This window comes from Protopterus annectens, chromosome 4.part1, assembly GCF_019279795.1.
Source record: "Protopterus annectens isolate FY-2018-M chromosome 4.part1, PAN1.0, whole genome shotgun sequence".
In the NCBI taxonomy this organism is placed as follows: Eukaryota; Metazoa; Chordata; order Ceratodontiformes; family Protopteridae; genus Protopterus; species Protopterus annectens.
Window position 1 is genome coordinate 840,518,554 of NC_056734.1, and position 15,360 is coordinate 840,533,913.

The window sequence follows — 15,360 nt, forward strand, 5'->3', positions numbered from 1 at the left end:
AAAATGATGCTGATGATGGCTGCAATCTATATAGCCATGTTTATTTTGTGTGGGACACAACAGGTGTATAACAAATAATTTTTCTTTATTTGGGGCCCAGTGCAGTTTTAGTCATACTATGAAGGCTTAAGCCATCACATCCTCAAAATCTTGCATTTGCAGTTGGCTAGAGTGTAACTGTGTCTGTGTGCATGCATTATACTGTAGCCAATCATGGCCTGTTGTACTGCAAATCATTTAATGATCAGGAATATGTTTGCTGTTGACCCATCTCATGTATAGCCATTTATCCAGTCAGTTTACTCTGAATTTGAAGGCCAGTGCACTACATAACACAATTCTAGTCTGTTTTTCTTTTTCTTTTTTTTTCAGCACAGAGCCGACAGTCCATTACATAAGGTGAAGTGGCTTCGTGTAATACTAGATGAGGGACACACGATACGAAACTCTAATTGTCTACAGACCAAAGCTGCTATAAACTTAATGGCCCAGAGAAGATGGGTACTGACAGGTACAATAGAGTGCCATCTTTTTGGTCAGCATTGTTATTGTTTCCTCATTAGTTATGAGCATCCAGTTAGCTGTCAGTAAATGCATCCTATAGCAACAACACACTGAATGTAGTTAAATGATTATTGTATGTGTAGCTAGTTGTATCCTGTTTCATCCTGTCTAATCTGATCTGACCATCTGGATATGAGCCTCCTTGTGAGATCTGATCGGGCAGTTTTCTAGTGCTTCTTGCCTCAAGCTTCTCAGAAAGTAAAATTTTCCATAATTTCCCTGTGCCCCATCTGCTCCCAGACCTCTTTTGCTATCATTGGCAAACAGACAGCATTATGTAGAGGTTTCAGCTAAGTGCTTTTTCAAATTATTACAAAAAAAAAAACTATTTAATAGCCATTTCCTCATTTAAAAATTTTCTTCTGGTCTCTTTCAAAAGCTTAGTGTGTTCTCTTTAGGTTTTCTCTCACCTTCTCGTACTGTTAGACAGGGAGGCTAACATTTTTTCTCTTTTCATCTGTCATTTAAATACTATAGATTAATATTCTCGTTTTTTTCTAACCTTAAAAGTATAGAGTTTTAAATTGCTATTTTTCTTGTGGTTATTTGGTCTTTGACTACTGTTGCTGTATTCTGTATTCTTAGGTAAAAGCTTCAGGAAATGTGGCCCAGCCATAGAATCCGTTCCCTGAATTGTTGTGGTGTGCTTGGAGTCGGGTCATCTCTCCCTCTCCCAGGAAACCTGAAGAAGCAGGACAGTTTTTCAACTTAATTTTCATTTTATCCCAATCACTAACTATAGCTTCTGAAGAATTTTCTGTCTTCCCTAATAGTGTGTAAATAAATTCCACTCCCCATTTCTTAAATTCCTCTCTTTTTAACAGGTTAGTATAGAAGTGCCAGTGTCTCAGTTTTACTCCATTACCCAGCATTTTTATTTTAATTGTTTTTGGCATATGATCTCTAAAATAGTTTTTGGATGTGTGTCAAAACTTTCAATTAAATGCACATGTTCTTGAGATATAATTTTTGTCTGTCTAGTCCCTTTATTGTACCTTTGGGATTAATTTGCAAATTCTGTCCAAGTTCCACCTACTGAATTCACATCTTCCCTACCAGATATTTTCATAAATTCCTTCAGAAATCCTCCCTCTTTTGTCGTGTTTTCCTTCTTTCTCCTCTAGATACGTGTTCACTGCTGCAAATCAAGATGTCCTTCGTGTTTCACTGTTGCAGTCATTACATTTGGGTAATCCTGCTGGCAGGTTGCCCTGAATTCCAAAGTCTTGGGTCCTGCATCGGCTGTCGTCGCCCCTTCCCTGACATCAGGTCGTCAGGGGTATAAAAGAAGCAGCCGACGCCATTTTCTTTAGTCTTTCTTGCCGCACGGTGCCCAAAGCAGAAGCTGTTCGCAAGTGCTGGTCGGCCGACTCCTGAGATTTTCGAGTTCGAATTTCAGATCCAAAACTTTTTTCTTGCTCCAGAACCGATGTCAGAAAAAGTTAATAATTGTATTTCTTGTGGGAAGCAAATACCTCATAAGGACTTTCATTCTTACTGTATTCCTTGCCTAGGCCCTGATCATAATTTTCTGGGTTGTCTGTTTTGCGCTAGATTTAACCAACGCACTATTAAGCGTCTGTATGATTTTGCTTTAAACTACATTGGACGAGGGTTTAATTATCCAGAAATGTAGTCGGGAAGTCATCCGACTACCGGAGTTCACAAAAAACGCAAAGAAAAAGAAAGACAGCCGAGGCCCAAAACCGACGATGAAGCTTCTCCTAAGCCAGTCGCCGGTTCTCAGTGAGGCAGCCCCTGACGACCGCTACTTTAGTGTCGCAGGCCGCTACCGACTCCCACATGGAGTCGGCCTTGCCGCTGGAAACTCAAGGTATTGGAGCCTCGGACGCTAATCCTTCAAATGGGTCTGGAGCCGCTGAGCAGGCACCGGCTTCTGAGGGTGTATTCAGACCCAAACATCTATACATTAAACCAACTTCAAAGGCAGAGACTAAAGTACCTTCAAAGGCAAAGAAGCAAACTCAAGAGCTATGTGGACAGGCCTCCATGCCCAAAAAACAGATGCTCAAAATGTCCGAAGACTTGATTACCTTGATCAGGGGTTTCCCATCCCCCTCCTGATAAGAGGCCTAGGCAAGAGACTGACTATGAATCTTGAGATCAGGTTTCCATTTCTTCTGATTCCTCTTCTGATCAGGAATATTCTTTTCCCCCTCTATGAGGATTCTGATGCTGAAGAATCCATACCTTCAGCTTCTCCTCCTGAGGACTATTCTTTTGGGGAAACCTTACATACCATGAGGGAGCATTTCCACTGGGAGAGCCAAGATTTTTCAGAATCTAAAAAGAGGCTCAGGGATTTCCTGTTACTACCTCAGCACAAGCCACTAGCCATCCCTCCTTTGTTAGACATTGTAGATGATGTGTTTTCGGAGTCTAGCCTTACCCCTGACACCTTACCTCCAGCACCTATTAAGCCTGGCAGATATTACAGGGTTCCTGACTCACATAAATTCCTTTTTAAAAGCCCTGCTGCAGACCCAGAAACTATTTCTCAGGGTCCCAAGGGAGTTGAGGCTTCCGCTGCAAAAAAACCCTACCCCTTCTGACAGGGATTCTAGGGCACTGGATAGATGGGGAAAAAAGGTTTACACATCTGCTACCTTGGCTATAAGGGCCTTACACTGTCAGTTTCATATGCTCAAATATCAGCAACATGTCATGGCATTGCTTAAACAGAAAATGTTGTTAAACTCTGAATGTGCAGAAAACAAGGAAATGCAGGATATATTGCATGCAGCTGAACAAGTTGGAAAGCATACTTTGCAATGTGGTTTTGATTTTTTAGAGGCCTCCTGCAGGGCCGCAAGTACAGGTTCTGTAATTAGAAGGCATGCTTGGTTAAAGGAACAAAATCTGCCTGATCATGTTAAAGTTAAATTATTAGATGCACCTTTACAACATGATACTTTGTTTGGTGTTAAGGCAGAAGAGGTGTTAAAGAAAATGGAGGACAAGGCTAAATCTATGCAAACGGTCAAAGATTTCTTACAAGTGCAGCCACCTAGGTTTAGTAGACACTGGCCAACAAAGAATTGGTCCTTTCCTGTGTCAGACAGTCCTCAAAGGGGCAGACCCAGACACCCTAGAGGCAGATCCCAGGTGCAAGGTTCATACAGGTCAAAGGAATGGGGTGCTTCTACCTCCAAAAGTGGAGAAGACAAATCACAACCTTACAGGAAACAGTCTCAATGACTTCCTGGCAGCACCCTTAGGGGGAAAATTAGCATTTTTTTCTCAAAATTGGCACATTATAACCTAGGACAAGTGGGTTCTAAATATCGTGTCACAAGGCTACAAGTTCCATTTCCATACCCTGCCAAAGGCAAATGGCTGGCCAGATCTGCCAAAAAAATCAATGGGCAAAGGCACAAAAACAAGTCTCATCCCTCATGGACATGAGGGCCATTCAACAAGTGCCAGAGCAAGAGCAGGGACAAGGATATTTTACTCAAGACTGTTCTTGGTACCCGGAAAGGGCAAGGTCTGGAGGCCAATACTGGACCTGTCGATTCTGAACACATTCCTGGATATACCAAAATTCAAAATGTTGACTTTGCAGCAGCTTTTGCCCATGCTGGGCAAGAACGCTTGGCTTGTAACTTTAGATCTAAAAGAGGCATACCTGCATGTCCCAATCAGACAAATATGCAGACGATACCTCAGATTCAAGGCTGGCTCAATGCATTACCAATTCTCTGCACTGCCCTTTGGCTTATCTACTGTTCACAAAGTGCCTGGCACCAGTAATTGCATTCTGCAGACAAAGAGGAATACAAATATATCCTTACTTGGACTACTGTCTAATTCAAGTAGAGAACAAGGACATCCTTCTACAGCATCTGGCGTTTGTGAAAAAACTTCTAACATGCCTAGGGTACACAGTCAACGAAAAGAAATTAAAACTAGTATTTATTTATTTTATTTATTTTTATTTAACATTTGTTGACCGGGAAAGTCCGACTAGGTTCCACAGATCCTGTTTTCAGCGGAGGCCCGGGGAGAAATGCTCCAGAAGCATGTCTTTAGAACCCTCTTTTAGTACCCTCTCAAGAGATAATATTCCTGGGTGCAAGCTTAAATACAACTGCCCAGATGGCTTATCTCACGCCAGACAAACAAAGGCAATGGACTATTTCAAAATGTTAGCAACAAAGGCCTAGTTATCTGCAAGAAAAATTCTGTAGGCTTTGGGCTTCATGGTATCCTGCATCCTACTAATTCCATTTGCAAGACTGCATATGAGGAAACTTCAATGGTACCTAAAAAGTGTTTGGACTCAACATTGCTATAGCCTGGAAACTATAATTACTCTCATTCCCTGCCTGCAACAGGAGTTCCGATGGTGGGCAAAGGCTTGTCACCAAAACAAGGGACAGCCGTTCACATTACCCCCAGCCAGGCAGACACTAACAATGGATGCATCAGATTATGCCTGGAGGGGCCCACATGGCAGGAAAATGCATTCAGGGAACATGGACCTCAAACCAAATGCATCTACATATCAATCAAAAGAGATGCTAGCTGTTCAAAATGCCCTGACAGCCTTCAAGGACCTACTTCATCCAGGACAACTACTGATAAAGACAGACAACACCACGGTCATGTGGTATATAAACAAGCAGGGGGGCACACATTCCTACCCCCTTTGCAGACTAGCCATGACTTTGTGGGACACATCATTGACTTACCAAGTACATCTGCAGGCACAATTCCTGCCAGGAAGGAAAAATACTCTGACAGACGATCTAAGCAGATACCTCATGGATCCCCAAGAGTGGCAGCTGGATCCACAAGTCTTCAGCATGATGACAAAGAAATGGAGATGCCTGGACATAGATCTATTTGCCTCCCCTCACAACTACCAACTAAAGAGATTCTGCACAAGGATTTATCACAGACAAGCATGGAAAGTGGACGCCCTATCCTTCAGCTGGACAAACCTATCAGTATATGCCTTTCCCCCTTTGCCTCTCCTCCCCAAGGTACTCCTAAAGGTCAGACAGGAGAAGCCAAAGATGATACTGATTGCACCAGACTGGCCCCGCCAACACTGGTACCCGATATTAAGGAGCTTGTCTCAATGCCCAGCTTGGACCCTACCTCAAGTGCTGCATCTACTGTCCCAGCAAAACAATCAGATCCTGCACAGCCAGCTCAGGACTTTAAACCTGGCAGCATGGCGGATAATGTAGTCATGCAAAACACACCTCTCGGCAAAGCTGTGATGGATGTCATTTTGGAAGCCAGAAGGCCTAGTACTAGAAAATCTTATGCTGGAAAATAGATGAGATTCTGTGCTTGGAACCAGGCACAAGGAACAGATACAGCTGTGCCAAATATTCCTCAGATTTTACAATACTTAACTGAGATGCTGGACAAAGGCCTATCTTTTTCATCTATTAAAATTCATGCCTCTGCCATTTCGGCTCATTACAATGCAGAGCCACCAATCTTTTTTCATTCCTTATTAAAACAGTACCTCAGAGGAGCCAAAAATTTAAGGCCTCCAAGGAGATCACCAATGCCTGCATGGGGCCTCAACTATGTCTTGGAAAAACTCACCCTGCCTCCTTTTGAGCCAGCTGCTACTGCTGATGTAAAGTTTTTATCTTGGAAAACAGCTCTGCTCCTAGCAATAACTTCTGCAAGACGAGTTTCAGAGCTACAGGCACTCATGGCTTTGGAACCTTTTATAATTTTTTATCCGGACAGGGTCTCCCTGAGGACAAACCCAACATTTATGCTTAAAGTGGTGTCCAGTGTGGCTCTTAACCAAACCATTCATCTGCCAACTTTTTATCCAAATCCACAGAACAAGGGGGAAAGAATTCTGCATTCTTTGGGCGTACACAGACAGCTTTGATTCTACTTGGACAGAACCAAAGTTTTCAGAAAGACACAGCAATTACTAGTGGCATATGCTGCAAGATCACAAGGAAAGGCTGTCTCAAAGCAGACTATTTCAAAGCAGATAGGCCACTGCATTCGTTTCTGCTACTTATACCATGGCAAACCAGTGCCTAAGGGCATTAGGCCACCTTCCACCAGAGCTGCAGCCACTTCAGCCGCTTTTCTCAGGGGAGTACTAACCAAGGACATTTTAGAGGCAGCTACGTGGAGTTCAGTGCACACATTTACAAAGCACTATTATCTGCCACTCTACTCTAAATCCAGGGCAGGCTTTGCTACTGCAGTTCTGCAGGGTCTCATAGCCGCTCCTAATGCTGCTTAGCGCCAGCCTCCCAACCATAGCTTTGGGAATCTACCCAAATGTAATGACTGCAACAGTGAAACACGAAGAACATAGTACAGTTGTGTACACTTACCATAAATGTAGATGTTCGAGTGTATTCACTGTTGCAGTCCAGGTTATCCTCTCGCCATCCCCCCTTTTCTTCTGATGGAACCTATCTTTCCTTCTCTGATTTATACATCCTATGTGGTGTATTTGCTTGTGGATGAAGGTAAAGTTTATATTGCTGCATGTAATTTTATATATAGATATAAATTTTGACTACCCTTTTAGGGGGCACCTGACATCTAGGGCAAGAAAAACTAAAGAAAATGGCGTTGGCTGCTTCTTTTATACCCCTGACGACCTGACATCAGGGAAGAGGTGACGACAGCTGACGCAGGACCCAAGACTTTGGAATTCAGACCGACTGAGGGCAACCTGCCAGCAGGATTACCCAAATGTAATGACTGCAACAGTGAATACACTCGAACATCTACATTTATGGTAAGTGTACACAACTGTACTTTCCATTATCCACTTATAAGTAATATATTCCATTCTGAAAGTTGATTTCCCAAAAGTTTCTTAAGCTCCACAATAACAATTTTGGATGGAATATAAATACACCCCAACATAATACTCCTCCCTTGCCAGTAGCCTCTTACTACTACATATCTACCATTAGTATCTTTTTTCCTCTTCTATCTGTGTAGGAGTTTTCTAACAATTAATATAAGTGTTTCCCTTTTCCTTTGTCCCTGATATTCTGTTGAATATTTATCCTGAAATCCTTTATCAAATTTATGTCCTCTGTTCAAATGTGTCTCCTGTAGCATCGGTATTTGTACTCTGCTTTTCTTAATATTATTCAATACTCTTAACTTTCTGTGTATACCCATGAGGAGGCCATTCATGTTCCAAAATATATTTAGTGTAGCCATTATAAGAAGTTGTTATTCCTCTCTGTTATCTATGACAACTTTTTTTAAAATGTCTATTCCTTGCTTTTATGTTGCTTGTACCCATTAATGTTTGGCAGGTTGATCTCATAGATTTGTTTCTTATCTCTAATTAAACCTACATCACATATTGCAAGACTTTTTGTTTTAATGAAAACCCTTAAAATACACAACCTCAGAAACCCCCATAATCTTTTAACTTTAAAACAAGCATAGAAACTATATACATCTTCAGATGAAGTTTAACCCTCCTAATAGGAACAGTTTCCCCAAATCAACAGCTGCACACACAGGCATTGCTTAACCTAACATTGTTTATCCATGCTAAGATGCATGTTACAGCCTGTGCTCTTGCTTACCCTAATTGCTGTCTGTTCTTGTCTTATCTTCATTCCCCTTCCCAGATGTAAGAAACCACTTACCTACTTTCAGAAAACATTAAACTTTAGCTTTAAGCTTTAAAAAAAGTCGTCTTGATTTTAGTGCTCCCCTCTATAGTAAGCTTGTCTCCATGGAAACACAAGCACCAAATGTACAGTTCTGCAAACCTCTCAACTTCCACCAAACATTTATTTGCAAAATTTTTTTTTTCATTACATTCATTATCTTCTTATTCACTTGCTTGCACAAAAAAAACTTAATAGATTAAGCCAAAGGTCTTAATTCAGACATTCACCTTAGCAGATGTAAGAGTGAACATATTAACTTTACATATGTTGTGAAATGTGCACTTTACACCCCTCCTCCACCTTATCAACTCAAGATATTAACTTAAACATGTTTTTGTTCTGCCATTCTTCTCTTTTACTTTGTAATGCCTATATTTCTTAAAAGTATAAAATAAAAAAAGCACTTATTTATATTAGTATCTTTATCCCATGCAACAGTAACTAAAAATACTTTACTATATAACATGCAGTTTGTCATAAAACATTCTAAACAAATAATGTTAAGAACAACATTTTGTACTTTTCTTTATTTCCTCCTTCCCTTCAGTGTCCTTCCAAACATTTATGACATGAAGTGGGGCATATGTGTTTCAGCCCCAAGCAAGTTGAACAAAGTCAATAAAAGTCCAATCTTTCCACATTTATAGGTTCATAGGTTCATACTAGGCTATCTGCCCTAGGGCATTTGTAAGCCTAGCCAGAGTGTGTTTGGCTTTCGCCACCCATTTTAAATTAATTTTGCTATGCCCTTTTTCGAGGTTAGTATACTGTGCCTCTGTCTAACAGTGACACAGAAGTGATACCCGGGGTAAACCTACGATCTCCCATCCACTCATCAAGATTCCTCTTGAAGAGAGTCAATGAGGGACTCTGCCTAACCTGGACTGGGATTTTATTTCAGAGTGAAGGGAGCCTCTGGGTTATGAATCTGTCCTTCCAGCATGTCCTATTTATTTCAGTGCTGACGTTCAAGTCTCGAGCGCGTAGCTCGATGGGATTTGGATTTTCTGAGGTGCAGCCTGTCCATTAATTCCGGGTTGGACATGGCTTTATATGTCAGGCACAGATCGCCTCTGAGCAGGCGGTATGCCACTGAGTAGAGCTGGAGTTTCTTTAACCGGGCAGCATATGGCATCTGTTTGAGCCCTTTGATCCTCTTGGTGAGGTACTTTTGGGGTCTTTCCAGTTGCTGCAGGTGTCTGGTAAGGTACATCCCAAAAGGGGCATTGTACTCAATTATGGGCCTGATGAAGGATGAGTAAAGCGGCACGATGATCTCCCCTGATCTAGATGTGAATCCTTTCATGATTAGGTGGGCTATATAAAATGTTTTTCTAACCACTTTGGCCACGTGGCTGTCAAATGAGAGATTGCTATCAACTTGGGTCTCCAGGTCTCTAATTACTTCTTCTGTACTTAATGGATTACCACCTATGTGGTAATTTGTGGGCACTGTTTTGCCAAAGGGGATGACTATACACTTTATGGCGTTTAGCTTGAGGCCATGGCTCTGGCACCAGTTGTCTGTTTCTATGAGGCCCTTTTGGAGGATGCTTGTGTCGGCTGGAGAGTCGATTATGGCGCCCAGTTTGCAGTCATCTGCGAACTTGGTCAGCCACAGTCCATCCGTGTTGGCCTGTACCTCCGAGAAATATATACCGAACAAGAGGTCCCAGGACTGAGCCTTGTGGACGCCACTTGTAACTGGTTTGGAGTCTGACATGGCTCCAGCAATTCTAACCATGTGGGTTCTGTCCTTGAGCCAGTTTGCAACCCATCTAGTGACATAGGGGTTTATATTTAAGCTGGTGAGCTTATCTATAATGCCGAGTGGAGTATTGTATCGAAGGCTTTTGCGAGGTCCAGGTAGGCTGTGTGGACCACCTTCCCTCGTCAATGGCCTTGGTGACTGTTTCAAAGAAATTGACCAGGTTTAAGAGGCAGGATCTGCCCTTAACAAAGCCGAACTGGGTAGGATCCAGTGTCTGTAGGTCCCCAATATCTTTATTTATGAGGTCCATGATGATCCTTTCCATAGCTTTGCAGACCAAGCTAGTCAGGCTTATGGGGCGATAGTTTCCAGGATCTGTTGAGGCACCACCTTTGTGGAGAGGGACCACTGTTGCTGTACGCCACTCTTTAGGTACATATCCTGTAGTAAGGCTGAGATTGAACAGTAGTTTTATGTTTGGGTTTAGCTCTTCTTGGAGTTCATGTAGGATGCAGCCGGGACACCGTCTGGTCCCATTGATGCTGTGTTTTGCTTTGGAGAGGCGGCTCTTACCTGAGCATCTGAGATGTCAGGGGCAGCACTCTGCTGGGATAGATATTTGCCCTTTTGGTGGGGAGTTTGCTGAACCTGTCAGCTAGGATGTTGGCAATGTCTGTGGGTTCGGTGTATTTTTTGTCATTTTGGACTAATTCTGAGCATATCTGGGAATTCCCACCCAGGTTCCTAACATAACTAAAGAAAGCCTTGTGATTATCCTTAGTGTCCTGTGCAATTTTTCTCTCGAGGCTGACCTTAGACGATTTTATGAGTGCCCGTAGTTTTCTGCTAATACTGATCAGAGATGCCTTCCCTTTTTGGGATTTTGCTCTATCATGTAGTAGCTTCCTCCTTCTGTTGTATAGTTTGTTTATGGCTGGGGTCCACCAGACAGGACATCTGCCTTTGGAGGATTGGGTCTTGGTTTTATTTGGGATTGCATGATCCATACATTCCTGAAGGTGTTCATAGAATGCGTTTATAAAGGATTCTGCGGTCTGGGTCGTATTTTCCACAGGCCCGGGGGCTTTGAAGGATTCCACCTCATTTTTTTTCTTGTAAAGCCATATTTCACAAGTATGATTGATACTTTATAGTCTTGTATTTATTCACTAATTTCAGCATTGCTGGTCTTCTTTCCTGTTCATCTCCATCTGCTAGACTCTGGTTCAATTCCAGGGTACTCACAATTATTTTAGTCAGATACTGCGCTTTTTTCCTGTCTGTCAAGCATTTTCCTTTGGGACATTGGAAAAGGTTTACTGGCAAAGTCTCCCTTTAAGCTTTGTTGTCAGAAGAATGGGACACAGAGTTCCCTTTCCGTTTGATGGCTTAGTTTTTGTTGGACACATTTGTGTTTCCTCCTTAGCCTATTCTGTATCAAAAATTACTTTGATCCTCAAGAAAAAAATATTGTGAAGACAGCAGTGTATATCCGCTTGAATCTCACACTTGCCTCTTGACATTCTCTGATTGCTGGAGTAATTTTCTTCTCTTAATACCTGGTATACAGTGAATAATTGCTTTTCACAAACACTTTACTGTCTCCAATTTTAAATACTTTGCCCCATGTCCATTTTGGGGTCTGCCATCCTCCAAACCACCACTTCTACCCCCCACCCCTCCAACTTACTCCAGTGTTGCTTGGGAGCTCGGCCCCCTATACTTCTGTCTGGGGGCTTTACCCAGAAACACTCTTGGCTTTGTTATTGGCACCTGAAGCTCCTGTACACATTTCTGCCATTTTTTTAATCATCAGGTGCTTATAAGAAAGCATTGGCATGCAAAGCCGCAGTGATCTTCATTGCTGCATTCTAGCCAAGGCAAATCTGGTTCCTCCTGGTTCAGGCCTCACTGATGGAAGTGCCTATGGCGTCAAGATCCCCAACTGGATCTTCTCTCTCACCCATCCTGGCAGCCTCCCCCAGATAGTCAGAATCACCTTCTGACTGCATGGTTTCTCCAGTTCCATTAATGACCAAATACCTTGCCTTATCCCAGAATGTGGTTTGCATTTTGTCAGTGACTCAAGAAGAATCCACTCATATGGTATACAGAAGTAAGTGGAAATGTTACTTCTTGTGGGAGAACGAGTAGGGTGTAGATTTGCCTTATGCTGTTATTCCAGCAATTCTACAATTTCTGTTGAATGCAGTTGTCTTCTGGTTATTCTATAATTAGAATACAGTTTGCATCCACTTCCCATTTCCACAATGGTTTTCGTCCCTATTCTCTGACAACTCACAAGCTACCCAAGGCCTTTTTGAATAGATCCTTTCTTTTGGGTCTCCAGTAAAGGACCCTTCCCCTCCTTGAGACCTGGACTTTATGCTAGGATCATAGGAGTAGGCTATTGGCTGTGAGGCCCTTATAAGCATAGCCAAAAGCTTATCCCATGTTTAGACAAATCAGCACCCGATGCCCCCCTGTTTAGTAGGGACACGAGTGTAATCCCAGGGGTATATTTTCTGTTTCCCATCCAGTTATCCAGGTTGTGCTTAAAATGGGATAAAGAGGTACTCTGAGTTGGAGAGGTAGTCTATTCCATAGATGGGGGAGTCTCTGGGACACAAATTTGTCCCAGCAACAAGTCTTGTTGATGTCACTGTCCAAATTGATGCTACGTGTGTGGGTTACTCGAGTGGAGCTTGACTTGCAGATATGGAGCAAATCCCATCAAGGTGGGGTCTGTGATTGCTTTGTATGCCAGACAGAGGTAAGTCTGTATGAAACTGAGTAGAGGGATAGGGCTTTTAGCCTGTCTGTGTATGGTAGATGTTTGAGGCGCTGGATTCTCCTGGTGTGGAACCTCTGTGGTGTCTCCAGCTGCTGCATGTGCTTTGTGAGGTACACAACGAAAGGGGCATTGTACTCAATAATGGGCCTTATAAGGGAAGATTACAGGGATGTTATGACTTCCTTGTCCCTGGATGAGATGCTCTTACTTATGAGGTGGGCCATGTAGAAGGCTTTCCATACAATGGAAGCAACATGGTAGTCAAAAGTCAGGTTGCTATCAACCTGTGTGCCCAAATCCCCCACGATGGATTGCGTGCTTAGAACATTGTTATTAATATGACAATTTGTGGGGACGTCACTCTCCCCATAAGGGATGATGTGCATTTTGTAGTACTCAGCTTTAGGCCATGTTTCTGGCACCAGTCATTTGTCTGAGTGAGACCCCCTTGGAGGATGTCCACATCACTAGGGGAATTGATGACAGTACCCAGCTTGCAGCCATCAATAGAATCCTTAACTAGAGTCGTTTTGAATCGGGTTCTTCCACAGGCCTAAAATTCCTGTCTTGGTAAGATGCTGTTTTGGGTAGCCATCATTTCAGCAAGAGTCAAGAATTTCAAAGTTGCAAATCCTGTCTTGTACTCCTCCACAACTGATTTTTCAAGGTAGTCTGTAAGAAGAATTTCATCCTTTGTTCCCAAAGTAGCATCAACGACTAATTTAAACCAGCCCATTAATTTGCCTATGTTGTTCCTTAACCATTCAAACAAGGTCGAATATCTTCTACACATGTTGGATGTGCATAGACAACTTATATTTTACTTTTACAGAACCAAATCAGTTTCAAGAAAAGGTTCTCAATTATTTTTATCTTTTGCTCCCTACAGATTGTTTGGAAGGTCTCCAAAATAACTTTGCCCAGGTGTCTTTCAAATTGCATAAACTTTCTACAGTCTGAAAAAGTGGAACATTACCACTGTAATTTGCAGATCACCCCACAAAATCCATTTCCACAGTATCTTTTCAGGAATTCTTCAACAGATGAAATTTTTGCAGCCACAACATAGTTTAAATTGTATACCTTTGCCAAGCACTACAAGCTAAGTATTTATAGTTTTAGGGCCTCCTTTGAAACTACAGTTCTCTGAGGTATTTTGCCATAATGCTATCCAGAAATGTAGGTTGCCTCTGATTTTGTCCCAGTAGTCTGATAGAATACACAAGATGCAATAGGGTACTGAAGTTGTGTGCCATAGCACTGGATCCTTTTCATCCATTTGATTATAACATCCTTCCCTCATTTCCTCATCCAAATTGTTACCTCCTGGAGGAACCTGGCAGACACACTTGAAGATGTTGTTGCCTGCACTTATTAATTTCTCTGTGTTATTCTCCTCTGATCCCATAGCTACATAGTCCACCAACTCTGTCTGGGAGCAGAGGGGGCACATGAGAATTTTTTTTTTCTGAAGAGCTTGAGGAAAGGAGCCACTAACAGATAGCTGGATTGATCTAACAAGTAGGTATATCCAAATAGTCGTACTAGACAGGCTTTGATGAAAAGGATCCAGTGTTATGATAGGTACACAACTTCAGTGTTTGGCTGGGAAGTGAAAGTTCTCAAACTGTTCATCATAAGAATCCCTGCTGCATTAATTATAACTCTGATTGTGGTTAGTCATCAAGTGTCAGTCCCTCAGCCATAACCTTTCATCAGTGGAGACTCCAATACAAGCCTAGGACTGTATAGACTCCTACTGTATCTTTTAAGGGAATACCCTCTACAAAGCAGACTGCATCTTTGCAGCCTGATTTGTTTCTTGGCATCACTGAGTTAGTGGTTGTCTTGGTTTGTTTTAGTTATTTTCTAGCCTTTTAATCTCACCAGTGATCAGTAGAAGTTTTTACTTATTTTTTTTCTTTAGAAAAGGACATTTTATACGTTTTTAAAAGAATTAACCTTTACTTTTCCTTCCTTCCACATGTAATTGTATATACTGTGTAGACTGAGTATTTACTATGTATGCTGCATTTTGAGAAGTTATGTAACTTGTTTTACAGGTTAAATGCCAATATGTTTTTTAGTTGTATTACTTTATTATGTGTATGCAAGTGTAATTAAAAAATGTTCCCCCTCAATACGGAAATAGTTTCCTTCTCCCATCTCTGTGATGTAGAGGGTTAAAACAGGACCACAACCCAGATGACCTTCATTTGAAGGCCTGGGTGCTTGAAGCATTCTCTAAAGGAAAAGAAATAGAGGAAGTGTGAGAACACTCGTAAAAATACTAAACAAATTGAAAAGTATGGAGAATGAACCATACCCGAGAAAAGTGACCATTACTAAGAGATCCAGTTCTGTTTGTCAGGGCGAGGATGTCTTCACCCAGATCATTTTAATTATACTGTTGATAGCTTGCTTGTAAAACATTTTTCACTGTTCATTATGTGTGTATTTTTTCAAAATTTTCATTTTTGTGTACTTTTGTCTATTGTATTCTCCTGAACGGAAACTGAAAATGATCTGTTACTGTTCTTGTCCTAGTTAGGAAATGAAAATAAATAAATATACTGACAAAGTCCTTTTGCTAAAAAGTAACAACAGTTACACTTGTGGGA

General features: G+C 41.8%; 1 protein-coding gene across 1 annotated transcript in view; it reads left to right on the forward strand.

Moving 5' to 3' along the window:
• HLTF (helicase like transcription factor) overlaps positions 1 to 15,360 on the forward strand; it is a gene marked incomplete in the record, with an annotated part of 1,324,997 nt that overhangs the window by 817,255 nt on the left and 492,382 nt on the right. Inside the window, 1 exon segment of the mRNA XM_044070619.1 lies at positions 373 to 511. Coding sequence (XP_043926554.1) covers positions 373 to 511 — 139 coding nt within the window.